General features: G+C 48.7%; 2 protein-coding genes and 1 long non-coding RNA gene across 3 annotated transcripts; all 3 read right to left on the bottom strand.

Annotated features, from left to right (window-relative positions):
- Window positions 1-178: 178 nt before the first annotated feature.
- On the bottom strand, window positions 179-14,658 carry npr1b (natriuretic peptide receptor 1b). The gene is given in 23 exon segments (XM_057044555.1): window positions 179-1,141; window positions 1,234-1,332; window positions 1,474-1,648; window positions 1,742-1,810; window positions 1,882-2,005; window positions 2,388-2,534; window positions 2,675-2,843; window positions 3,041-3,196; window positions 3,337-3,499; window positions 4,360-4,431; window positions 4,516-4,592; window positions 4,595-4,619; window positions 4,700-4,777; window positions 4,888-4,962; window positions 5,046-5,163; window positions 5,428-5,512; window positions 5,584-5,719; window positions 5,973-6,067; window positions 9,378-9,513; window positions 9,645-9,758; window positions 9,986-10,173; window positions 13,165-13,928; window positions 14,302-14,658. Coding segments are annotated over 22 exon segments (3,183 nt in total). The 5' UTR covers window positions 13,889-13,928; window positions 14,302-14,658; the 3' UTR covers window positions 179-983.
- A 2,034-nt stretch (window positions 14,659-16,692) lies between these two features.
- Window positions 16,693-20,331, bottom strand: creb3l4 (cAMP responsive element binding protein 3-like 4). Its single transcript, XM_057044589.1, has 10 exons — window positions 20,196-20,331; window positions 19,460-19,594; window positions 19,090-19,345; window positions 18,559-18,662; window positions 18,382-18,471; window positions 18,200-18,306; window positions 17,834-17,902; window positions 17,519-17,603; window positions 17,277-17,367; window positions 16,693-17,183 (listed from the first exon to the last, which is right to left on the bottom strand). Exons 2-10 carry the CDS (start codon window positions 19,589-19,591, stop codon window positions 16,912-16,914), a joined length of 1,206 nt encoding a protein of 401 aa, XP_056900569.1. The 5' UTR covers window positions 19,592-19,594; window positions 20,196-20,331; the 3' UTR covers window positions 16,693-16,911.
- A 1,548-nt stretch (window positions 20,332-21,879) lies between these two features.
- On the bottom strand, window positions 21,880-22,877 carry LOC130532179 (uncharacterized). Its single transcript, XR_008952270.1, has 2 exons — window positions 22,739-22,877; window positions 21,880-22,457 (listed from the first exon to the last, which is right to left on the bottom strand). It is a non-coding gene; the product is annotated as an uncharacterized LOC130532179 (long non-coding RNA).
- Between the last annotated feature and the right edge of the window lie 75 nt (window positions 22,878-22,952).

The following is a 22,952-nucleotide window of genomic DNA, read 5'->3' as shown; positions in this document are numbered from 1 at the left end:
ATCATCTTGATAACCTCCGAGGGTCTCTCAACCCTAGGGTGGGAACCTAAGTTGACCACTGTCAAACACATGTTGGTATTTTAAAGGAGCTTATTTTCAGAAATTGTCCAATAATCTTTTGTTCTTCAGCTGTGTTCACACATTTGAAGGTTCAAGTGCTGGAACCTGACGATCCAGGAACGTTCTGAGCACATTTTTATTATTTCTACAATTACATTTGAGTATCTGAACAACAAAAGTTCTCATTTCTTTAAGAGAATCAAAGAACGTATTCCAGGGGAGGAGAAAGTGAGAACCTTCCTGAGGGGTACAGCCAGTGTTGAGACAGGTCTGAGAGCCAGAGAGCTGTGACTGAAGGTGTGTTCAGGCCTTCAGCCTCTGGGGCAGCAGTTTCACGAAGTTTGGGTTTGTCTTCAGAACTCAACGAGATTTCATATCAGCTCTGTGAACCACTCAGAAACGAGGGAAGAAAGCAACAACCGAACCCTGTCACAACAGGACAACAATGTCAGCTTTGCATACCAAATGTTTCTGGAGCTTTGGAACATTTCAGTCCTAAACATCTGAAGCTGCAAAATCTTGAAGACCTCCTGCTGCTTTTTCAAGTTGAAAATGACAAGTTTCAGTTGTGGACCAGGACACTCCAGATGTGAACATCAGTCTCTTCTTGTCCCAGACGTTTAGTAATAATGGGAATCTTAACGAGTTTACGTTCTGTTACATTACAGGAAGCATGAGGCGGTCCGAGCAAAATAAGTTTGGAAACTTGGTTAAATGCTGTAAATAAGATTCATGATCAGAAACTTGACTGGTGAAACCATTTTGGGTCCTTCTGGGTCCTTGATGTTTCATCTCAATGTTTTTTTATTTAAAAAAAAAAAAAAGAGTCTTGAAACCTTTCAGGATCGACGTCTCAAAGGTTCTGTGAGCACGAACAAAGGGGAGGCCGTGGAAGGGGACCAGGACGCTTGTCTTCCTCCTCCTCAGGTCTCTTCTGGTTGGACATTTCTCTCACCAAGCAGCCAATAGGTGGTCATCTGTCCTTTGCCCTTGACGGGGATGTTGCCCCGCAGCTCCAGCTGGAAACACTGAAAGTCCTGCAGGACCTCGTGAGTTGCTGCCGACACGTGGATCTTTAGCGCTGTGAGGAAGAAAGACAGGTGCTGAAGGAGGGCTGGTGAACCAGCGCTGCGTGATCACGTGACACCTGTGCGGTCGCACGCATCGGCCGACCTTCTCCGCTGGATTCCATCCGTGAGGAGGTGTTGACTGTGTCGCCAAACAGACAGTAACGTGGCATCTTCAGCCCGACCACGCCAGCGCACACCGGACCTGCGAGGTCACCACACGCGTACGGTTCATCAACATATCAAGTGGTTACTATAGCAACGTGTGAAAATATGGTCACCAGGAAATTCTGGTAAAAAGTGGCAGCGGTGGACAGGACAGGACGGGACAGGACGGGAGTCTCACCGCTGTGGATACCAATACGCAGCTTCAGCTGCTCCTCTGGTCGGTGGCAGATCTGGAACGTTCGGACTGCGTCCAGCAGGGCCAGAGCCATGCGGGCGATCTCTCGACCGTGCAGCTTCCCGTTCCTCACCGGCAGCCCTGACACCACCATGTAGGCATCGCCAATGGTCTCCACCTGGCGTCACCATGGTAACACAGGTGACATGAGGAAAACTGAATGTTGTTGCCCATCAGACATCCCAAATCAATCACTTCATCATTCAGTCACCTTGTAGACATCAAAGTTGTCAATGATGGCGTCAAAACACGTGTAGAGGTCGTTCAACAGGGTCACCACCTGCAGGATGACAAAACCTAAGTGTCACATGACCTGACATCACACAAAAGGTCAGTCATGACTCCGCCTACCTCCAGCGGTGTACTCTCTGCCGATATCGCAGTAAAACCAACGATGTCACTGAAATAGATGGTAACCGAATCAAACGCCTCCGCCTGAACCGTCTCGCCTCGCTTCAGCTGCTCCGCCACCGAGCTGAGGGGGAGGGGCATAACCAAGAGGTGGGCATGTGTACACAACTACAGCAGCTGGCCCAATATAGGCAGTACCGACGGCGAGTGGCTGGCACGTACAGGGCTGGGCGGCTGGACTGTGCAGTAGTGGCTGGTATCTGTGCAGTACCGACTGGTATCTGTGCAGTACCGACTGGTATCTGTGCAGTACCGTCTGGTATCTGCGCAGTGCCGGCTGGTATCTGTGCAGTACCGTCTGGTATCTGCGCAGTGCCGGCTGGTATCTGCGCAGTGCCGACTGGTATCTGTGCAGTGCCGACTGGTATCTGGGCAGTACCGACTGGTATCTGCGCAGTACCGACTGGTATCTGGGCAGTACCGACTGGTATCTGGGCAGTACTGACTGTGGTAGTATCTGATAGAGGAGAGCTTCTGCCTTGCGTTTCTCCTCATGATAAGCTTGTGTTCGTTCTTCCACCAGCTCCTCCAGGTTGTTGGCGTACTGCTCCATGCGGGACAGGAGGTTGTCCAGAATGTTGGTTCTCGACTCTCTGCACACACACACACACACACACACACACACACACACACACACACACAACACACACACACACACACACACACACACAGACAGAGTCAGGCAGGCAGTCACACACTTATGATGTCAGTCCATTCCCAGTCTCCACCTCACCTGTTGTGTTTCCGCAGCAGGACCCTGATCTGGTTGAACTCTGGCCTCTCCGTTGGCTCCTCCGCCCAGCAGCGCTGCATCACCTGACCCAGCTCAGGACTGTGAGCCTGGGGATCGATGGTTGGGCGGAGGCAGGGCCACTCGCCTAGAACCACCCGGTCCACAATCTCTGCAGACAGTCGATTTAGATCAGTATGGGTTTCAAACACCAGAAGAAGAGTATGACAACAATAAGCCCCGCCCCCTGTAAGTTCTCTTTTATCTTCTTTATTTTTGTTTTTCTGTTGAAGGACAGTCAAAGTTGCTGATGCCTTCAGGTGACTAAAGCATCATTAAAGCTGTCATCTTTGTCTCTGATGGATTCACCCTTGGGGCTGAGTGGGTCTCCCTCCAGGTAGAAAGCTCCTCGGCGCAGCGCCACCTCCTGGAGGATGATGCCAAAGCTATACACGTCCCCTTTCTGGGTTCCTCGAGGGGGTGGAGCCTCCATGCGCAGAAGTTCAGGAGCCATCCACAGTCTCTCTGAGGGGGTGGAGCCACAGTACAGAAAGAAGAACAGTTTGGACATAACCTGGAAAATGGAGGAATTTTTGAATTTGGAGTCCTCCAGTGTGAAGAACACCAAGAGTGTGTGGAGTCTGGAGGAATAAAACCAAACTTACGTGCGTAGTACGCATGAGCGTCTCTTACAGATTCGCCTTCAGATCGAAAGCTGGACAGGCCGTAGTCAGTGATCTTGAGGACAAAACGGTTGTCGACAACACAGTTGGAGGACTTGAGTTTCCCGTGGGAAACAATGACACTGTTGTGAAGAAACACCATCCCCTGTGGGGGGTGCAGGAAAGAGGAAGGAAAAGAGTTGCACCTGCTGGCTGAATACAGAACTGCACTTTATCTGGCTCACAAACTCTGGCCCAGTCACCATTTACAACCGCTGACAACAGATGGAGGACAGAACGTGGGGACAAAACCAGGTCTCTGCTGCTGTCCGTCACCTTGCCCTCCACCTGCCGGACAGCTGTTCATGAACAGACGTCTGTCACAACAAGAACCCATCCGTCATCCATCCATTCGTCCATCCATCCATTCGTCCTTCCGTCGATCCATCCGCCCTCCATCATCCATCCATCCATCCAACAATCCATCCACCAACCACCGTCCATCTGTCCATCCATTCACCACCGTCCATCCATCTAACCAACACCCAGAATCTATTCATCCAACTATGTCTGTCAAAACAAGTACCTGTCCATCCATGCATCCATCCATCTGTCCGGTTAGCCATCCATCTGTCCATCATCCATCATCTGTACATCCATCCATCATCCATCTGCCCATCCATCCACCACCCATCACCCATCATCCATCCACCCTCCATCCATTCATCACCCTCCATCCATCTATCACCATCCATCCAGTCATCCACCACCATCCATCTATCCATCTATCCATCCATCCATCCATCACCCATCATCCATCCACCCTCCATCCATTCATCACCATCCATCCAGTCATCCACCACCATTCATCATCCATCCATCCATCCATCCATCCATGGACTCTCAGACAGACGTATTGGTCTCTGTCGCTGTCACACATATTTTAGTGTGTAGCCAGATTATAGGAGAACAGCTGAAATCAGACGTCACTTTACTGTGACTATCTGCCCTGGGGGAGGAGCTTACCTTAACAATGTCGTTAATGAGAGAGTATTTGAACATCCAGTCCAGAGTGATGCTGTCATTCTCTAGGATGTCCTGACAGACAGACAGCCAGACAGGCAGTGAGTTCAGAGACAGGCAGGCAGACAGACACAAAGGTAGACAAAGGGACAGGTGTACCTGCAGACTTCCTCTGGGACAGTACTCTGTGAGGATGCAGGTGTTTGGAGGGTCAATGCATGCCCCAACAAACCTGTCAGATGTTCGTTCTGAACATCCCGCATCTGAACATACATACGGGTTCACGACATGCTTCCAGACAGATGACAGCTAGACAGGTGAACTGCGTTAAGGGGACACTCACATGTTTGAGTTCAAACAGAATTTTCCTGTTCAGCTCCACGCGCTTCCTGTTGGTGTATTTGATGGCCACAATGTTCCCCTAGAAGAATAGACAAGTTTGACTGACAATAACAAGCTGTCACAATGACAGTGGCTGTAGATATATAATAAAAGGAATCTCAAGTACAACGTGAAAGAAGAAAAACTGACCTTGTAGTAACCAGTCTTTGCAAAAACCTGCAAGTTTCCATCTCTTGTCATCAGAGAGCCGTAATTTGATCCTCTCTGTGGACCCACACATCAGTGAATGTGTGAATGTGTGTGTTGTGTGTGTGTGTACACGTGTCTGCCTGTGTGTTGGTGCTAACCAGAGACAGTGTTAGCTTGCTGCCGCTGCGCAGGACTTTGTCAAAGTTGCTTATCTGGATGTCGTCCCAGCTGAGCCTCCAAAGCTGAGCCACCAGCTCTTTCTCCAGCTTCATCCTCCTGGAGACACGCCACACAGATCAGCCACAGCTTCCTGTCCACACTCCGCCACATTGATAGCAGTCATTCTGTTGTGACCCTCCTGCACAAGTCTTGTCTTTACTTTAACAAATGACAACTTTTTGAGAAGATGAAAGAAGATCAGATCAGTGGTGCCCACTCTTCTGGATTCATGTATCCTCCTACTAAGCTAGGCTAACCTTCCTGGCTTGTCGCTGAGCTTTATGAATCTTTGGATTTACCACAGAGTTCAGCAGGACGCACCTGTAGATGAAGACGGCGATGGTCAGGATCATGGTGACGATGAAGAACAAGACAATGAGAACCATCTGGTGGATTGTGACGGTCTCTGTCAGAGAGAAGGAGGTTCTCTTCACATTCAGGTTGACTTGCTGCAAGGAAACACGTTAGTCCACTGACTTGTGAGACACGCGGGGTTATCGTTTTTAAAGCCGCAGACAGGAACATCAGGAGGACAATTTCCACCCAACCAATGCACCGTGGTTCCTGGTACAACTGTCAGATGTTCCTCAGCACTGTTGTACACCAAAACTGTCTGAAGAGAGAAGTTCAGGTGAGTCTCCTCCACCCTTGTTTGAACTGAAACAGCTCGCATGAATCTGACCATGTTCTGGTCGGATTCATATTTCTTTTTAAGTTGTTATACTTAAATGAGGACTGAGGTGAGGTGTTCTTGTAAAGTTGAGGTGAGATTTAGGTCAAGATCAGGGGCGGCTGGGTAATGCATGAGGTCTGTGAAAGTCCCCACAAAGATAGGAATGTGAGGATGTATGTGTGAGTGTGTGGACCTGGAAATTGCGGCTGTCTCTGTCAGTCATGTCCCACAGAGCAAACTCCGTCTCTCTGTCTCCATACTCGTCCAGGTGGACTATTCCAGTTACACCTGTAGAACACACACGTGAGTTACACACTTTTCAGGTACTGATCATGGGACCAAAGCAAGAAATGGGAGGAGAGGAAGCATTTGTTTATTAGTCTGGTCTTGGGTGAAGTCCATCTAGCCTTGAAATTCAGTTAATCGATGGGTCTCCTGGTGCCCCCAACTGGAAGCAGTGGGGATCAGGAACCCACTGACTCAATAACACACCAGGGGGCACCAGGAGCGACATCCTTGCATGGCGAGGGACGGCAGGGGCGGCAATGATGCCGCCTCAGTAACCATCAGCTGATGTACACGACCGCCGAGCGTCACCTCGAATGAAGACGGAAGGTAACCAACCAAAACCGTCAGATATGTGAAGACGGAATCAGCTACGTGTCCAATACGCTTGAGAGTGGTTGTAATAGCCGGGTTTGAACCCGTAGAGGGCGTCACATTACACTTTTAAAAACAAAATACCCCAAATGTTTTGGCTAAAATGTTAAGAGTTGGACCAGAATTAACGACAATACAGCCTGGGGGGAACCAGCTGATCCGTGTGACGTTCAGGACCCTTTTTGGCTCTGCTCACGGAACAGGACCACCTGTGACAGAGCAGCATTTGACGATCAGCGAGGTCATCAGAAGGTTGATGAAAATGGTGGTGAGGAGTGAACACTAGCAGCTCCAGAACCAGCAGGTCCAGCAGCTGGTTGGAGATTAAGACTATTCTTGAAGAACTGGATCAGAAGAACTGAAGCCCTCCCTCTGAGGGTGTCTCCACTCTCATCTGTCCAGCCTCTTGGCTGAGGTGGAGAAGATCTGCCATCCTTCATGGCGTCATTGGTTAATGGAGCGGAAGCAGCTGAGAGTGGCCGTAATCTGATCTGGCGCCTATTTGTGGGTTTTACCATCAGCTGACCTCCTCCAAGGCTGATCTATCAGATACGACCCCCCCCCCCCAGATCTGATTAGAACCTCCACACTGTTGTTTAGCCCCTCCCTCCCCTCCCCCTCCTTCCCCGATGATGTCATGGTCACCAGGAGACATCCTCTGATGGAACATCAGATCTGCTGAATCTGCGTAACGCAATTATCGCCACTGTTGCACGTCTGCGTTCAGCATCCCAGACCTGTTGCCTAGTAACCACAGATACTTCGTGCCGCACGACATCCATAAATTGCACATTAGAGACAAAGTTATAATCACGAGCTGTCAGAGCAACCAGATTAGCAACATGCTAATCTTTGCCAGCTTGCGAAAAAAACCAACAACCTGTGTCTGTAGCGCCCCCTGCAGTCAAAGGCGAACGCTCACGTTCATTATCACATTATCAACGATGCTCCCTATGTTGTTAGCATCATCAACAGATGAGAAACTGCACACTACGTCTGTACATCCAGTTAGGTCTGCACACACACACACACACCCACACACACCCACACACACACACACACCCACACACCCACACACACACACACACACACACACACCACACACACACACACACACACACACACACACACTGCTGTTGTGGCAGAGGGCCAGGAGGAGGATTTGGTTTCACACGTCCGATGTTCAGGTTATTTTTGCTCTGACGGTCTGGAGAACAAAGAGTCAAGTGACTTTGAGAGGAAACCAAAGGAGGCAGGAAATAAGGAGGTTGATGATGTCTAAACACCAGCTGACATGAAACAACCTCAGAGAACCTGGTTCTGCTCCACGAACACCAAACCCAAAAGGTGGAGTAAATGATGCTGCACAGGTCACCTGGAAACACAAGAACTGATTTCCCCAGTGCCCACTGATCTACATCTGGGACTTCAGCAGCTTCTAGACCCCGAAGTTGCCTGAACCCATCATTTAATTGCATCTGAGAGGAACACAACCAGCTTTACATCAACAGCAGAGGAGGAGTGAAGATCCAGCTTGACTGCAGACACCTCCACCTACCTGCTGAGGATGCTGAGATCTGCAGCAAACGGCCACCTTGAATCCAGAGGTCGTAGAGTGAAGAAAGCAGAGTCCAAAGACATAAACACACAAACTAGGAGCCATCAGTCGCCAGTTCCCCCAGCACTGCTGACCTCTGACCCCAACAGAAGAATACAGGCTGGCAGCATATGATAACATGAACCTGCAGTCAGGACGGCGGTCCTGCTGCTAATTTAATGTCCTGAAACAAGTGAGCGCTAAGCAACCATGAGCCAAATCAGGTAAGATCAGATGTGATGATGGACATCCACTATCAGCCGTGGTCGCTAATATTAGAATTTAGCTCTAGCCTGTTCTGTTCTGGCTCACATCAGGATTTCACTCTCACTGAACCGGAGCTGTCTTGTTCTTGTAATTGCAAACTTAAAAGCTTTAAAGGTGGGTCTTCCTGTTCCTAACCAAAGCACAAACCTAAAACATCTGACACCTTCTCAGTTCATCACTGGTTTGTTTCCAGCAGGCAAAAGATGAAGTTTTAGCATTTTCCCCACCAGACGCATGACAAAGAAGTGAAGGGAAACATCTGCAGCTCGTTCCTCCAGAAGCTCCTCCTCTGCCTCTCCTCCACCCTCCGAGGAGAGAATCAGGCCCCTGTCTGGCCGCTAACGCCAACGAAGAGATTTCACCATCGTGTCGACATTAACCTGGCTCCGTCCGCTCCATCCACGCTTTGCTTGTTACTGACTTTACCTCCTACATGGTGACGGAGAAGTTCAGTAAGATTCTGTGGGAATTGGATCCACTGATTGAAGCCAACGTTGACGAAAGGTTTAGGATGAGAAGTGGAAGATGAGGAGGACGTGGAGGAGGTGGGACTTGCCAAGAGTTATTGTGAAGGACAGCAAAGCGATGACGTCGTCCATCAGCTCACGCTTCCTGCTAGTTTAACCAACAACACATTTCCTGCACTGACCTGACCTCTGCACAACATTCAGAGAAAACAGCTCAAATATAAAATAATCACATTTTGTTCATGTTTAAGCAAATGCGGCAGAATAGAAAATGTGAGCTGATTTGGGTTCATACTTTATTTTGTTTTCATTTACTTTAGGTTTTTATTTCATTGCCTCTATTCCAACATGCTGTTAGCTTATTAGCGTAGTCCCAGCATGCATTGCACTGGGTTTAAAAGCCTGTGAGGTGACTGATGGACCAATCATTGTAGACTTCCTGTCAGCTGGCATCACAGCACAAACAGAGGACATGCCCATTCTCCCCTTCAAATCATGTTCTGAGTGTTCCCGGATCAATACATCTTATGTTGGTTAGCGATCGACCAAACTACATCAATGTTCTTGCTCCACATTCTCGCCCCTCCAACATTGTTCCCCAACTCACCATGGAAGATTCGGTTCCACATCCTGTCATTAACCAGTTTTCCTGGAGGTCTGTCACCAGCTGGCGTCATGGTTTCGTTCAGAGCTTGAGCGTAGAGCATCACGCTGTCGTAGAACCCTCCAGCGATGATGTTCATCTGAAGACAACAAATCACAACTTTTCATCTATCCCGACACTGGTCATGTGACCTGCATGGACAAACCTGAGGAAAGAGCTTAATTATCAACCGTTTCTGTTATCACATTAACAAACACACAGCAAACTCACCAGCGAGTCCCCAATAGTGTAGTTAAACATGTGTTTAGCATCTGTTTTCAGGTTGCTGATGAACTCTTTGTACTCGGGGTTCTGTGGTTCTCTGTATGTCAAGATCTTTACGCTCTGAAAACAGGAAGTGAACATTAATAAGTGGCCCCTGCTCGGCTCCACAGAGGTGGAAGATTCCATCTCCAAACACACACACACACACACACACACTTAGAACCTGCCATTTATGGACCACTGAACTTCCTTGTTGACCTCTTCCTACCTGCTTTGTGTGTTTTCAGTAGTACTACAGGCGCTGCGGTGCCACAACAAAACTGTACGTCTAACATGACATGTGGTACCTGGAAGGCCTCTTTGGCGACGGCGTCGTCCTCGTCACCACGGAACCAAGGCTGCTGACACCCGGATTGCAGACTGTACCCAAACACGTCGATGTAGAAGAAGACGTACTGCTCGTGAGGAAGGTCCTCTCGCCAAAACTGGACCATCAACTTCCTGAAGACGTCAGGTTCACAGCACACGAACATGACTGGGATAGAGATGAGGTTCCCTTAGTGATCACACCAATGTCTCGCCACACCTCGTTCTCTCCTCATCTTACTTCTTCTGATGTCACCTTTGGCTTTTTCAAATTTGAATGAAAATTCTGTGTTTTAGGTTTTGCACTCTGCTTCCTCGCAGCAGGAAGTCTCCATGGCGTGACGCCATTCCTCCCGTGTGCCGCTCCACGCTCGCCGCAACCATTGTTTTTAAACATAATGACCTCTACACAGGAAGTGGACCCACAGGAACAACACAGCAGTAAAACCTCTGCATGTGTGAGACAATGTTCTAAAGTCTGGACCAGACATGACCACGCTCTGAGGTGGTCTGGACCAGCCTGACGTGTTCTGAGGTGGTCTGGACCAGCCTGACGTGATCTAAAAAGGCCCTAGTAGTTTTTATAAATAGTTCCAGTTTATTTAATTTGACATCTGATTGATTTTGTTTTTTAATGTTCATGTTTTCAGTCATGAACTTAAGGTGACTGAGTGTGAAAATGCAGAAGATGAAAACTGGATAATCTCCAGATGCTGCAGCCAGGAGATTCCAGCATATTAATTTTTAACTATGGACAGATGGAGAACATGTGGGAGAGTGGGCTGAAGCAGAGCGGGTAGATCTATTCAGGATGACTGAACACTAGCTTTGGCGCCAAGACAACAGATTGTGACATGACACGCTCCTGACTGACGGTGGATATTTGAAGATGACTTGGTTGAAACTTGGAGTCAGTAAAATTGGGATTTAATATTTGCTGTTTTAAATTTCTGCAGATTCATCTTGAATTAGCATCATATGGATTACAGGAGGATCTGCACCTGTCAGCACAAACCCTGAGATCCAATCAAAAACACATGTTCTGAGGAGGTCTGGACCAGCCTGAGGTGGTCTGAGGAGGTCTGGACCACCCTGAGGTGGTCTGAAGAGTTCTGGACCAGCCTGAGGTGGTCTGAGAAGGTATAGACCAGCCCAAGGTAGTCTGAAGAGTACTGGACCAGCCTGAAGTCGTCTGAGGAGGTCTGGACCAGCCTGAGGTGGTCTGAGAAGGTCTAGACCAGCCCAAGGTGGTCTGAAGAGTTCTGGACCAGCCTGAGGTGGTCTGAAGAGTTCCGGACCAGCCTGAGGTCGTCTGAGGAGGTCTAGACCAGCCCAAGGGGGTCTGAAGGGTTCTGGACCAGCCTGAGGTGGTCTGGTCTAGCTCAAAGGGAATGATGATGTCATCATAAGTTGATGTTTTGACCTGTTTGTGATCGTCTCTGAGCAGCTGTTTTTATGATCGGCTTCGTACTAAGTTGAGCATCTTTGATAATGTAAAGTTGAAGAACTCAGAAGGAATCTGAAGAGCCTTCACTTTATAAAGTGTTGATGGGGAAGGAACGGACACACCGGCTCAACCTGGACCATGGCCGATCCATCTGATCCATGCGACACCCCAACTGGAATCGTTCTCAGATCACAGAAAACATTCCAAAATATTCAGATAACGGGATGTTTAGAATGAAAAATGAATAAACTCTTACCGATACCCGTTGAGCTATTATTAGCACAGTAGCGCTAATACACAAGAGGACAGAGGGCAGGAAAGAACGGGTAAAAGCACTGACAGAACCACACGAAACCCGAGTGAATTCCAAACTGGTTCTGACGCAGTTTCAGAAGGAACCTGAGCCCGACAGAACCCTGCCAGAAACACCTGCCACAGGCCTAAGACAGAGACTACCCACTCACTGAACTGGGGATCCAGGTACCAGAAAGGCACCTCCTCATCCTCCCCCATCCTGACTGGCTGACCAAACCTCAGGCTGCCATCAATATGGTTGGTTCTTGTTCTTTGTTACTTTTCAGCTATCCTGAAGTTCCTCCCTGGACAGAATCCCTTTAATCATCGGACATTGTGCGTGCTACACGTGCTAAGTTGTGATGCTCTTTCAGTGTGAGTGTGGGTCCCCTGGTGAAGGTTCTCATGTTGGATTACGCAGACAGACGGCAGAAACACGGTAAAATTAGCCCGAGTGTGTTTGGCAGGAAATACCTACAGATCTGATAGGCTGGCTGCGGCCTCCATATATGGCAGCAGGTTCCTGACCTCTGTTAATGAATGTCCTGCTCCTGTGGGGAGGGTTAATGGCGCTGTGGGAACCAGCCAGGTCGGCGTGTTTATGCTCACAGATTAAAGCACCTCCACACATTCAGGAAGCTCGATTTATGGCTGCATTGCAGAAGTGCGGCGGTGGCGACGCCGACTCATTTTACTGCTGAACCCAGCAATGGCGAGACACCAGTTCCCACATCTGAATGTGTAGTTCAGTGTCACATGACCAACATGGTGTCCTGTGACCCAACATCCAGATGTTCATTTGTTCCCATTACCAGGGGATGGTTACTGTCATGAATGTGGCCGTGGCCACAGATGTCTGTTCATTCCTGACGTCTACGTCAACCGCCGCCATCACGCTGCTGCCCCAAGGCCATGGTCTGAGTCCTAGAGAGGGTCTGTGACCTCACCCACAGGTCCATGGTTGAGACAAGGGTGATGGCGGCAGGAAGATGAAGGTTGACCGTGAAGCGTCTGAAGATGAGGATGATGTCATCTCCGGTTAAATGGAGATCAACTAGACAAGATCCAAACTGATCCATCAGCCCTCAGACGTGAGGAGCTCTGTAGCTTTAAAACTGAAACAAAGGTTCTTTAAACATATGGTGAAAATGCATCACGTTGTCTCTCCGTAGGCTCGTGGGCCTAAATGAAGCTACCTGGAGTTCAACCTTCAACTCCAATGATAAACACATTTACTGAGGAAGCTCGGTGATGATGAACATGGAGCAGGAGCCCTACTGTCCCGCCCTCCCATCACGTTGACATGGAAAACTTCTAACTGTCACCCAGGCCCAAACACAGCAGCCATCACAAGCAGATCAGTCCGAACCGTTTGGACCCGGGTCAGGTCTCACCTGAACCCAAGGCCTGGTGACTCACCGCGGCCATCGTTCTGGATGTCGGCCAGGATCTGGGAGTAGTTGACCAGCGTCTTGTCCTCCTCGAACACTCTCTCAGCCAGCGTGATGTTGGTGGTCTTCAGCTGCATGTACAGACCCTCCACGGTGAAGTAACATGGCCGGTCGTCCACCTTCTTGTCACTAAAGATCAGCATCACGTGGTCCCGCCAACCAAAGTGTTCACAGATCCGCAGAGCGAACTTCCCCAGCTTCATGTGGGTGGGTCCCGTGTTGGTGATGGACGGGTAGACGCCACCGTAAAACGCTACCGCAGGCGCACCAGCCGTTACCATGGGGATGTCCCAGTGAGTGGTGAACAGTCCCACAGGGGAGGAGGTGTAGGAGCAGCCTGGTCCAATAAAGGCCCATGGGTTATAGGCAAACTTCAGGTCAACAGCCATGAGGGACGCCTCGGACTCGGAGCAGATGCCCCCCTTGTTCTCGCTGTTCTTGAAAGCGTAGGTGAGGTGATGGTCGGGCAACAAGGTGGGGTCGGTGTTGACAGCTCGCACAGCCCGATCGATAGCGGGACCAATTCGAGGCCAAGCCCAGGGGTACTCGGTGTTACTCTGCGGTAAAATAACGGCCAGTGTGACGTTGGGCCGTGCTCGGTGCTCCCAGCCACCTCCAGTTTGGCGGCACATAGCTGGTGGCACACAGAGCTGAACCAGTAAGATCAGCAGAAGCTCAGTCCACTGGGCCATCCTCCCTAGCAGGGGGTCCTCCTCCACGGCCGTCCTGGAACTGTGGAAACAGAGCAGAAAGTTAAACAAAGCTGGACCTTTATGAGAGTGAAGCAACTCTGGGACATACGGAATAAAAACAGCCCAATCAAACGCCAATAAAACCTGTGATCTCATCAAAACCAGCAGCATCAAACAACTTCCCAGTTTAGTGACCAGCAGAAGGTTCTTTCTGAACCCTCAAATTTAAGGCTGTGTCACCAGAAATTCTCACATTTTAGCGTGAAAAAAAACACAGTTTCAATCTAAAAATCCGAGCGGTTCCAGGCCAGTAAAGTGTGATTTTAATGAGACTTCTTGTTTTCATTTTCCACACATGACAAACAAACAAGGTGAATTCGAAGAAAGCGCGGAGCTGTGCTGAGGGGCCTAACCTGCTCAGGTGCTCATGCCGGGCGAGCTGATCATCGGACGGCGGATCCCCGAAAAGCCTCCTCTGCGGCGGAAAGCCCGGCGTTCAGGGCGCCTCCCGACACATGCTGCTCCTGGAAGCTCGACTGCTTTACTGCTGGGAGCATGGAGTAAAAACCGAGGCAGGAAGAATGCGTAAAAGTTCCATAACGCCGGAAAATAATCCACAACGATAGTAATTGTAATCCCGATGAGCCGCTCTTAAATGCGATTGAACCTAAATGAAGCCGAGACCAGCCGACCTGCTGGGTGTCAGGAGGAGAAGTGACGGAGAGACACCGGCAGAGGGAGGGCAGGAAAGAAGGGCAGAGGAGGGAAAGGGAGCAACAATGGAGCATAACAAGGAAAGGAAGGAAGGAGGAATTATCCAGGAATGAGCCTGCGGAGGAATTCAACAATGACGGCGGCAAATCGTCCACCCAAACTCTAAACTTCTACCACAAAACACTGTAGGAATTTTAAAAAAGCTGTTTTATAGCAGTTTTAGGAGTTTTTCCACTGTCACTTGTGACGGCGCAACGCTGTTGCTAAGGCAACCTTGAGCACGTCATGGAGCCGGTGGGTCCTCCTGACGTTGGTGAACGAAAGTTCTTCAGGTTGTCGCCACATCTGGTAAATGAAGAGTCCAGAGCTACAGCCCCCAGATCACATCCCAGAGAAACCAGTGAAGGCAGACCAGTCCCCAGCACCAGTCCCAGTAGAGAAATCTGGGTTAGTGAACGTTTAGACAATGTTCTATACCAAAGTACAGGTGGTAATGCTGTGAGTACAGACAGTAATGCTCTGAGTACAGGCGGTAATTCTGTGAGTACAGGCGGTAATGCTGAGTACAGGTAATAATGCTGTGAGTACAGGCAGTAATGCAGGTAAGTACAGACAGTAATGTCGTGAGTACAGGCGGTAATGTTGTGAGTACAGGCGGTAATTCTGTAAGTACAGGCGGTAATGTTGTGAGTACAGGCGGTAATTCTGTAAGTACAGGCGGTGGTAATGTCGTGAGTCCAGGCAGTAATGTCGTGAGTACAGGCGATAATGTTGTGAGTACAGGCGGTAATGTTGTGAGTACAGGCGATAATGCTGAGTACAGGTGATAATGCTGTGAGTACAGGTGGTAATGTCGTGAGTACAGGTGATAATGCTGAGTACAGGTGATAATGTTGTGAGTACAGGCGATAATGTTGTGAGTACAGGCGATAATGCTGAGTACAGGTGATAATGCTGAGTACAGGCAATAATGCTGAGTACAGGTGATAATGCTGTGAGTACAGGTGGTAATGTCGTGAGTACAGGTGATAATGCTGAGTACAGGCGGTAATGTTCTGAGTACAGGTGATAATGTTCTGAGTACAGGTGATAATGCTGTGAGTACAGGCAGTAATGCAGGTGAGTACAGGCGCTATGACATCCTGCTGAGCTCCTTTGGCCTCGATCTGTTGTTTATAGCTGCGTTATCTCACAGCCGCACAGATTAACCCAGACTGCGTCGTCCGTCACGCCTGTTCATTTTTACAAGTTGTCAAAGATCAATAAAACAAGAAGCAGGTCACTCTTTCAGACAGGAAGTACCCCACCATGCTGTCAATGTGAACCTTTCCTGATTATCTGAAACCACCAGGAGACCCGAAGACCCCTGCTGACCGAACCTCCGTCAGCCTGTGACCTTCAGTTCATCCTTCATCTCTGCTTTCGTCCAAACACCGTCCATCAGTCACTACAGTCAGCTCAAATATTGTGTTTTGTGTTCAAATATTGTGGCACAAATACACTCAATTACACACGAAGTAGCTCCAAAGTCCTCGTTACTGCCCGACTGCTGTGAAGGCTGATGGGTAATTACACCATGAAAAGATCAAACGTGGAAACAGTGAATCAGCAGAAACCTGCAGCTTCCTGAATATTGCACACGTGCCAAACCACTTCCTGCTGAATAATTGAGGAGGGGGCCTTTCCTCTTTGAAATGGCAGCGATGCACACACACACACGCGCGCACACACACACACACCACACACACACACACTCCGCTAAATCAGATAAATACACCAGATGATGTTAAAATGTTGATATTCAGACTGTTGAAACAGGATGTGCTGTTATTAGGCAGAGACATGAAGACAGGAAGTGAGTCCATTAGGGCTGAAGGACCTGTGGCTTGGTCACCTGACCGTGAGTCACCTGTTCAACACCTTTCTTTACGCATCAACCGTTTCACCCTTTTCCCCCAAAGTCTTTTTAAAAGTTTTAATGGTGAAATCACTTAATTTCTGACTGAATTTCTAAAAAAACAACTATCAGAGCAGACAGGCAGAACCCAGATGTGGCATCTGAAACCGAAGAAACAAGAAAATGTCTTAGGTGCCTTTGGTTGTCTCGTGTATTTTGTACAGATGCTTGAGGTGAAATAATACATTTTTAAGTGTTTTAAAAGATCATGTGTTCCTTTTTGCAAATGAAGTGAATCAGCTTCAAAAGAACATTTATTGAGGACACTGATGTTGGCGCTGTGCTCATCTATGTGGATAAGTGATCAAACCTCCACCAATCGCTACTAAAGCCAGTTGGTACTGAGCAGCATCTACATCTCGTCGGCGCGGCCGGCCTTGGTTGCATTGTGACTTCGTTTGGCGCCTGCTGCTGCCGCCGAGTCGAGTGCCGGTGGTTCTGTCTGCCTGGGGGGAGAGGCGGGTGCTGATTGGCCCCCATCCTGGGTTCTGTTTTCCGGTACTTGTGTTGGTTCTGATACGTCTGCAGGTCCAGTCTGCCTGACTTCTGAATCTGCCCGTCTGTTGACATCATCCACCACAGTCCGCCAGGAGGCGGAGTCAGTCAGGATGTTTCTGGACAGAACTGCAGGAACACAATGTTCACCCTTAAATGCTGAAGTGATCAAAGCCCCTCAGGCTGATCGATCGTGATCAGCCGATGATCATAGAAACGGACCTCCGATCGGCCTGAAGTCATCTGAGGACCAACTTCGTCTGAACGGGCTGAAGCTGGGCATGATGATGAGAGCCAGAGACAGGAGGATGATCTGAGGACACACCCACACACACACACACCACACACACACACACACACACACCACACACACACACACCACACACACACACACTGTTAGAATCCCGGAAATGCAACAGTTTGAGGTGCACAGGTCAAAGGTCAGGTGGTGCTGTGGGTCGTACCAGTAAGCAGGTGCTGGTCTGAGCTCCTTTGCTGACCGTCTGTTTGATGAGAGACTGAAGTTGTCGCAGTTGCATCAACAGAGACCTGAGCAACACCAACATGGAGACGTGAGCACAACTACGGTCACAAACATCAACCAGCACGGCCAACAGCGCCCCCCGCTGGTGCAACACGAACTGCAGGTCTTTAACCAGACAGTTGTCTAATTTAAGAAGACAAACGTTCCTTTTAGATCAAAGCTGGACTCTGATCCAATAGTCCAGAGTTAAGCTGCTGTACACATAAACAACAATAATAATAACAATAATAGTTACATGTTACGTTTCTCCAGATGCTCCACCGTCCGCTGCAGCTCTTTGTTCTGTGCTGAACATGCTGCTGCCCTACACACACACACACACACACACACCACACACACACACACACACACACACACACACACACACACACACACACACACAGAAGCATTTCCAGCATCTATCTAATATCTCTCATAATTTCAGCCTGACATAGGACCACTCTTACAGTTATATTTTTCCTATCATTATTTATTCTAATTATATTTTCAGAATGTTTCTATGGCAGCAGAAACCTTTTCCTGCTGTAGGGACCTCTGGGCTACAATGATCAGATACTTCATGAGGCCAAAGGGTGGGTTTTGTGTGTCTGGGTCTATGTACCTGCTCTCCAGCGTGTCGATGTATTCCTTCCTGCGCCGCCGGCTGTCTTGAGCTGACTGTTTGTTCCGAATCTTCCTCCGAATCCTCTTCAGGACTCTTTCCTCAGCCTGCGAACACACGAGTGACGTCGGCTGTTTGTGTTTGTGAGGAAACGGTGAACGGAGATGAAAGTGGGAGGAGACCTTGGTGAGAGGAAGGTTGGTGGGAAGAGAAACTCCCTCCTGACTCAGCAGCTTCTGCTCCTCCTCCGTCAGCTGGAGTTCAGCGTAGAACTGAGACACAGTAGAAGAAGAACTGAGTCTCTACACTCTGACCTGTCCACTGTCAGCAGGACACCAAATTACAGACAAAAGTCTCACCAGATTGCCGTCAGGGCTCGGAGGGTTGACATGGGCTGTGGAGAACACGGGAAGCTCGCCAACGATACACGAGTCCGAAATTAAGACCTTAGAGGCCCAGTCATCTGCAGGAAGTGACATCACAGCTCCAGGTGAGACCAATAAACATATAAGGGTTGTCATGAAATGTGAACTCCTGCATGTGTGTCACAATGTTTCATAATGAGATGGTTCTGCTTGCAGGACAGATAAAGATAAAATAGAACAATAAAGCTCTTCCTATATTTGAGTTCCTGTGAAACTTGTTTTTCCCACATCCATCAAATGCCTCGCAGCTTTAATCAAAGATCACGAAGACAGTAAGATGGCTCACTACCACTGCTTTTCAACATCTGCTCCAATGAAAAGAACATTCCTCAAACTCGCATCACTCGTGAATTCTGATCAGCAATGGCAAACGGTATTTTCCTAACTCTTCTTCTCCTCCTCCCCTGGGCCAGTTGTCAAAGATACAGACAACACAAAAAGAAAAGTTTGTAGTATTAAACTCACCAAGCTCGATGGAGACCACGTTCTCCTGCCCAGGTTCAGGCTTTACAGTGCCCAGGCCACTCAGGTCATAAACAACCTGGTAAACAGTCGCTGGCTCCACCGGGGTGGTCACCATTGTTACCGGACTGACGACCGGCGGGTCCTCTGAAAGACTACAGTCACTCTCAGATGACAAGGCCATAGGGGGGCCACGGGGGAACACTTCATTAGGGTCCACTGCATGGAGGAAGTCTTCTGTCTCGCTATCGTTCAGAGCCTGACATTTAACAGAGAATCAGGTAACCTCAGCTGGACACACGGACACATGGCCACACACGCACGCACGCACACACACACACGCGCACGCACACACACCGGGGAGGGAACTCACACAGTCAGGCTCCACTGCCCAGTCCAGCAGGCTTTTCTCCTCGCTACTGAAGATGAGGTCGGAGCAGGAGAAGAGAGTTTGGGTTTCATCCTCGCTGCTGCCGAGGGACAACTCTCTGCTGTCTGCATTCATGACCTGAACACAGCCAGGACTAATCAATCAACCAATCAATGAATCAGTCAATCAACCAATCAGTCAACCAATCAGTCACCCAACCAACCAACCAATCAATCAATCAATCAGTCAGTTTTAGTGCTAAACTTGCTGTTGCCATGGTGAGCTAACCCTCTGAATAAGATACTCATCAGCAGAACTTGAACACACCACAAAACAAACACTGAGGAGGATGTCCTGGTTAGCGCGCGCGCGTGTTCGTGCGCGCACTCTTCTTGCAGAATAGCAAGCTGAAGAGCTGCTAAACGTGTTCACGGTTTTTCTCTCCGCCTCCAGAAAGACTGTACTCACACACGCACACCCATGTAAAGTGATCAAAGACAAAGTAAATATAGCGCGTGGGGTTCCTCAAAGTTGCGCGAGTTTAGTTGAAATGACTTTTCTCCAACTTTGTGGTGTTTTCTCATGATATTATCCAAGTAGGACCTCTTACTTTCAAAGATCTTACTTGGATAACTATGACCTGGATGACTGAGAATCTACACAGACTTGTCATGATATTCTACTGATAAATGTCCACAAAAGGCTGTAAACTAGTTATTACTAGGACGTTCATACTCACTGAGCTCTCAGGTTCCACTAAGGTTCCTGCTCCGTTGATGGAGAACCAGAACCTTCCGCTCTAGTTCTTCCCAGTTTTAGACAGCAGAAAGTCCTGCTGGCAGAACCAGGACCTCCTGTCCCCGCCCCCTCTCTTCTTCGCTCCTCTATATTCTAGGGTGATCACAGGGTGTAGTTGCGTTCCGCCCCCTGGCGGCCGGGAGAATATGAAACTGAAAGTGGCTCATAAACGTTTCAAGTACCTGTTTATGGTGAATAAAGGAGAACGTCAGGGCTTCGTTTGAAAGGTTGAATTTTTCTACAGAATATGAAGAAACTGTACACTGTTCGATTCGGATTGATTTGATAACACAGCATTCTGGGTGAGAAAACTGGAATCCGGTTCTGGATGGAACCGGATTAAAGACGGACACGTTTAAAGAGACAGGCCCGGAATTTATTTCACGTTTTGACGGGAATCACGTGGCGTTGTTGTCTGTTTATTGGTTGTGCATTGTGTGTCCCGTTTATTTAAACTTGTGGTTACAAATAAGAGTCGTGTTTCTGACGTTTCTCATAATTCTGACAAAAGTTTGTTAAACTGGGTTAGGGTTAGGGTTAGGGTTAGGGTTAGGGTTAGGGTTAGGGTTAGGGTTAGGGGTTAGGGTTAGGGTTAGGGTTAGGGTTAGGGTTAGGGTTAGCCAAAAATGTGACACTTTGCTGTTTGTTTTTGCTGTTGGTTACTGGGGAGATCCGTGCTGACTCCTACAATGATCTGATGCTTCACGACGCCAAAGGGTTAGGTGTGTGTGTCTGTGTCTGTGTCTGTGTCTGTGTGTGTGTGTGTGTGTGTGTCGGGGAAGACCTTCTCCTGCTAACACCTGTGTCATGGCTCCTCCTCACTGACAGGTTTGAGATGTTTGCTGTCCGTGGAGGCTCCTCCGTCCTCCTCCGTCCTGATATTCCTGCACTGGAGATCAAACTGGGAGCGCTGGTGGTGCTGCTGTTTGGCTTGACTCCGTTGGGAATGGTGGAGGGGTGCTGCCTGGGTCCAGGTGAGTGGTCAGGTGTTGTTGCTCTGTGTCTCCGCCCTCAGACTGAGGTCACCTGTTGCTGTTGTAGACATGCGGTCCTGGATATGGAGTTTGATCGGCTGGGTCTGCTGCCCTACTACCTGCAGAGCATCGACTCTGCCTTCAGCTCCGCCGGGATCAGGGTATGATGAACCTGGACCCTCAGTCCACAATAGTTCCCTTCAGGTCTGCTGTGTGAGGCATCAGGTGACACCTCCGCTGGGCATCGGTGTGGGATGGGCCTCATGGAGACCAAGGGGTCACCACAGCACCAGCTGACTGGCTCCACGCTGCAGGGGATGGCCACCAGAACCTTCATATACATCACTGTCTTAGAGGTTCTGTCCCAGGAGCTCCACTCAGTTGTCAACCACATCCCCAGGGTGACACCGATGCTGGTGGGCTTCGCTGTGGTCACAGCTGACCACAAACTAGAGCAAATCCACAAATGAAGCTTTTCACCAAGTGGAAGAAAAAAGGCTTTAATGTTTTATTTCTGTGTTAGTTTCACTCAGCTGTTCGTAACAGACCAGCGTCATTTAGAAGTACTGCAGCCAACCACCAGAGGGCAACTGACCACATGTGAGTGTGGCAGCAGAACTGAGACGTTTGGATGAATGAGTCGATCCAGACTGAAGCTGAAAGAAGCTTTTATTAAAAATCCATACTTTATTTATCATTTAGTCATATGATTGACACTACAGTTTAGTGTGTTGATTTATCATTCAGTTGAAGACAGCTGTATACTACAGTCACTGGGGATGAAACATGCTGTTTCCGAATTAAAGTTTTTACATCATTTTCAAAATTTAAACGGTTTTCTTTTGACTGGAAGTTAACAAAAAAGAAAAGACAACTAATTAAGTTGAAAATATGTATTATTTCTAGTATACAGTATGTTTCTCTGCATCAACTGAACACCTCCACCAGGGGGCGTAACATGACGTTTCCCCGGGCTCCAAAGATAATCTATGTAAAGAGGTCTCCCACTCTGACTTGAATAATTGCCCTTGTTGATGTAGAAAACGAGACCCAGGCCTCGAGGGCTGAACTCCAGTCGGGTTTTCTGAACAACCAGGTCGACCACTCGTTCATCTGGGTTCCGTCTTGCCTTGGTGGAAGCAGGGTTTTCTGCCTGGGAGGACAAAAATCCCGGCTGGATAGGACGTCAAAGGCTCAGAAGAGAGGGCGTTCATGCCGGATGGGTGGGTCTGGGGAAAGAGTACGTTAAAACTATTAGAAAACATGCATTTGATCATTTTGAATTTTATTTAGGCAAAACCACACATTATTATCAGTCAAAAACGTTTGATACATTAACTTCTGGAACTTTTAGTCAACGTTTTTCGGACTATAATCTCGTCTCGTCCTCTCACTACTTTATCCCTTTCGGGGTCACGGGGAGGGTACCCCATGTGCGACGGCAGGTCCACCCCTGGATGAGTCGCCAGTTCATCGCAGGGCCCTATATGACCATTTGTGGGTTCGATACCTTGCTCATGGGTACCTCCGCAGTGCTGTAAACTTGTTTTGGCACCTTCCATGTTTTGTCTGCACTAGGGCTCGAACCGAGAACCCTCCTCTTCTCAACCCAGCTCCCATCAGACGGAGGTCCCACCATCACCCAGACAACCATTTAATTGTTTATTCCCTAACGCAACATGAATATACTGTGAGTCGACACCGTCTTGCCGCTAAAGTCTCCG

Source organism: Takifugu flavidus, chromosome 10 (genome assembly GCF_003711565.1).
Source record: "Takifugu flavidus isolate HTHZ2018 chromosome 10, ASM371156v2, whole genome shotgun sequence".
In the NCBI taxonomy this organism is placed as follows: domain Eukaryota; kingdom Metazoa; phylum Chordata; class Actinopteri; order Tetraodontiformes; family Tetraodontidae; genus Takifugu; species Takifugu flavidus.
Note: the sequence above shows the minus strand (reverse complement) of the source record. Positions and strands in the feature narration are given on the sequence as shown.

What these genes read in the sequence shown, in the direction of transcription:
- creb3l4 (XM_057044589.1), bottom strand. Translation starts at nt 19,591, where the DNA reads ATGAATGCAGACAGCAGAGAGTTGTCCCTCGGCAGCAGCGAGGATGAA. An exon ending in ATCGACACGCTGGAGAGCAG is followed by an intron (nt 17,903 to 18,199) that starts GTACATAGACCC and finishes GTGTGTGTGTAG; the next exon opens with GGCAGCAGCATGTTCAGCAC. An exon ending in CATCTGGAGAAACGTAACAT is followed by an intron (nt 17,604 to 17,833) that starts GTAACTATTATT and finishes GGTGTTGCTCAG; the next exon opens with GTCTCTGTTGATGCAACTGC.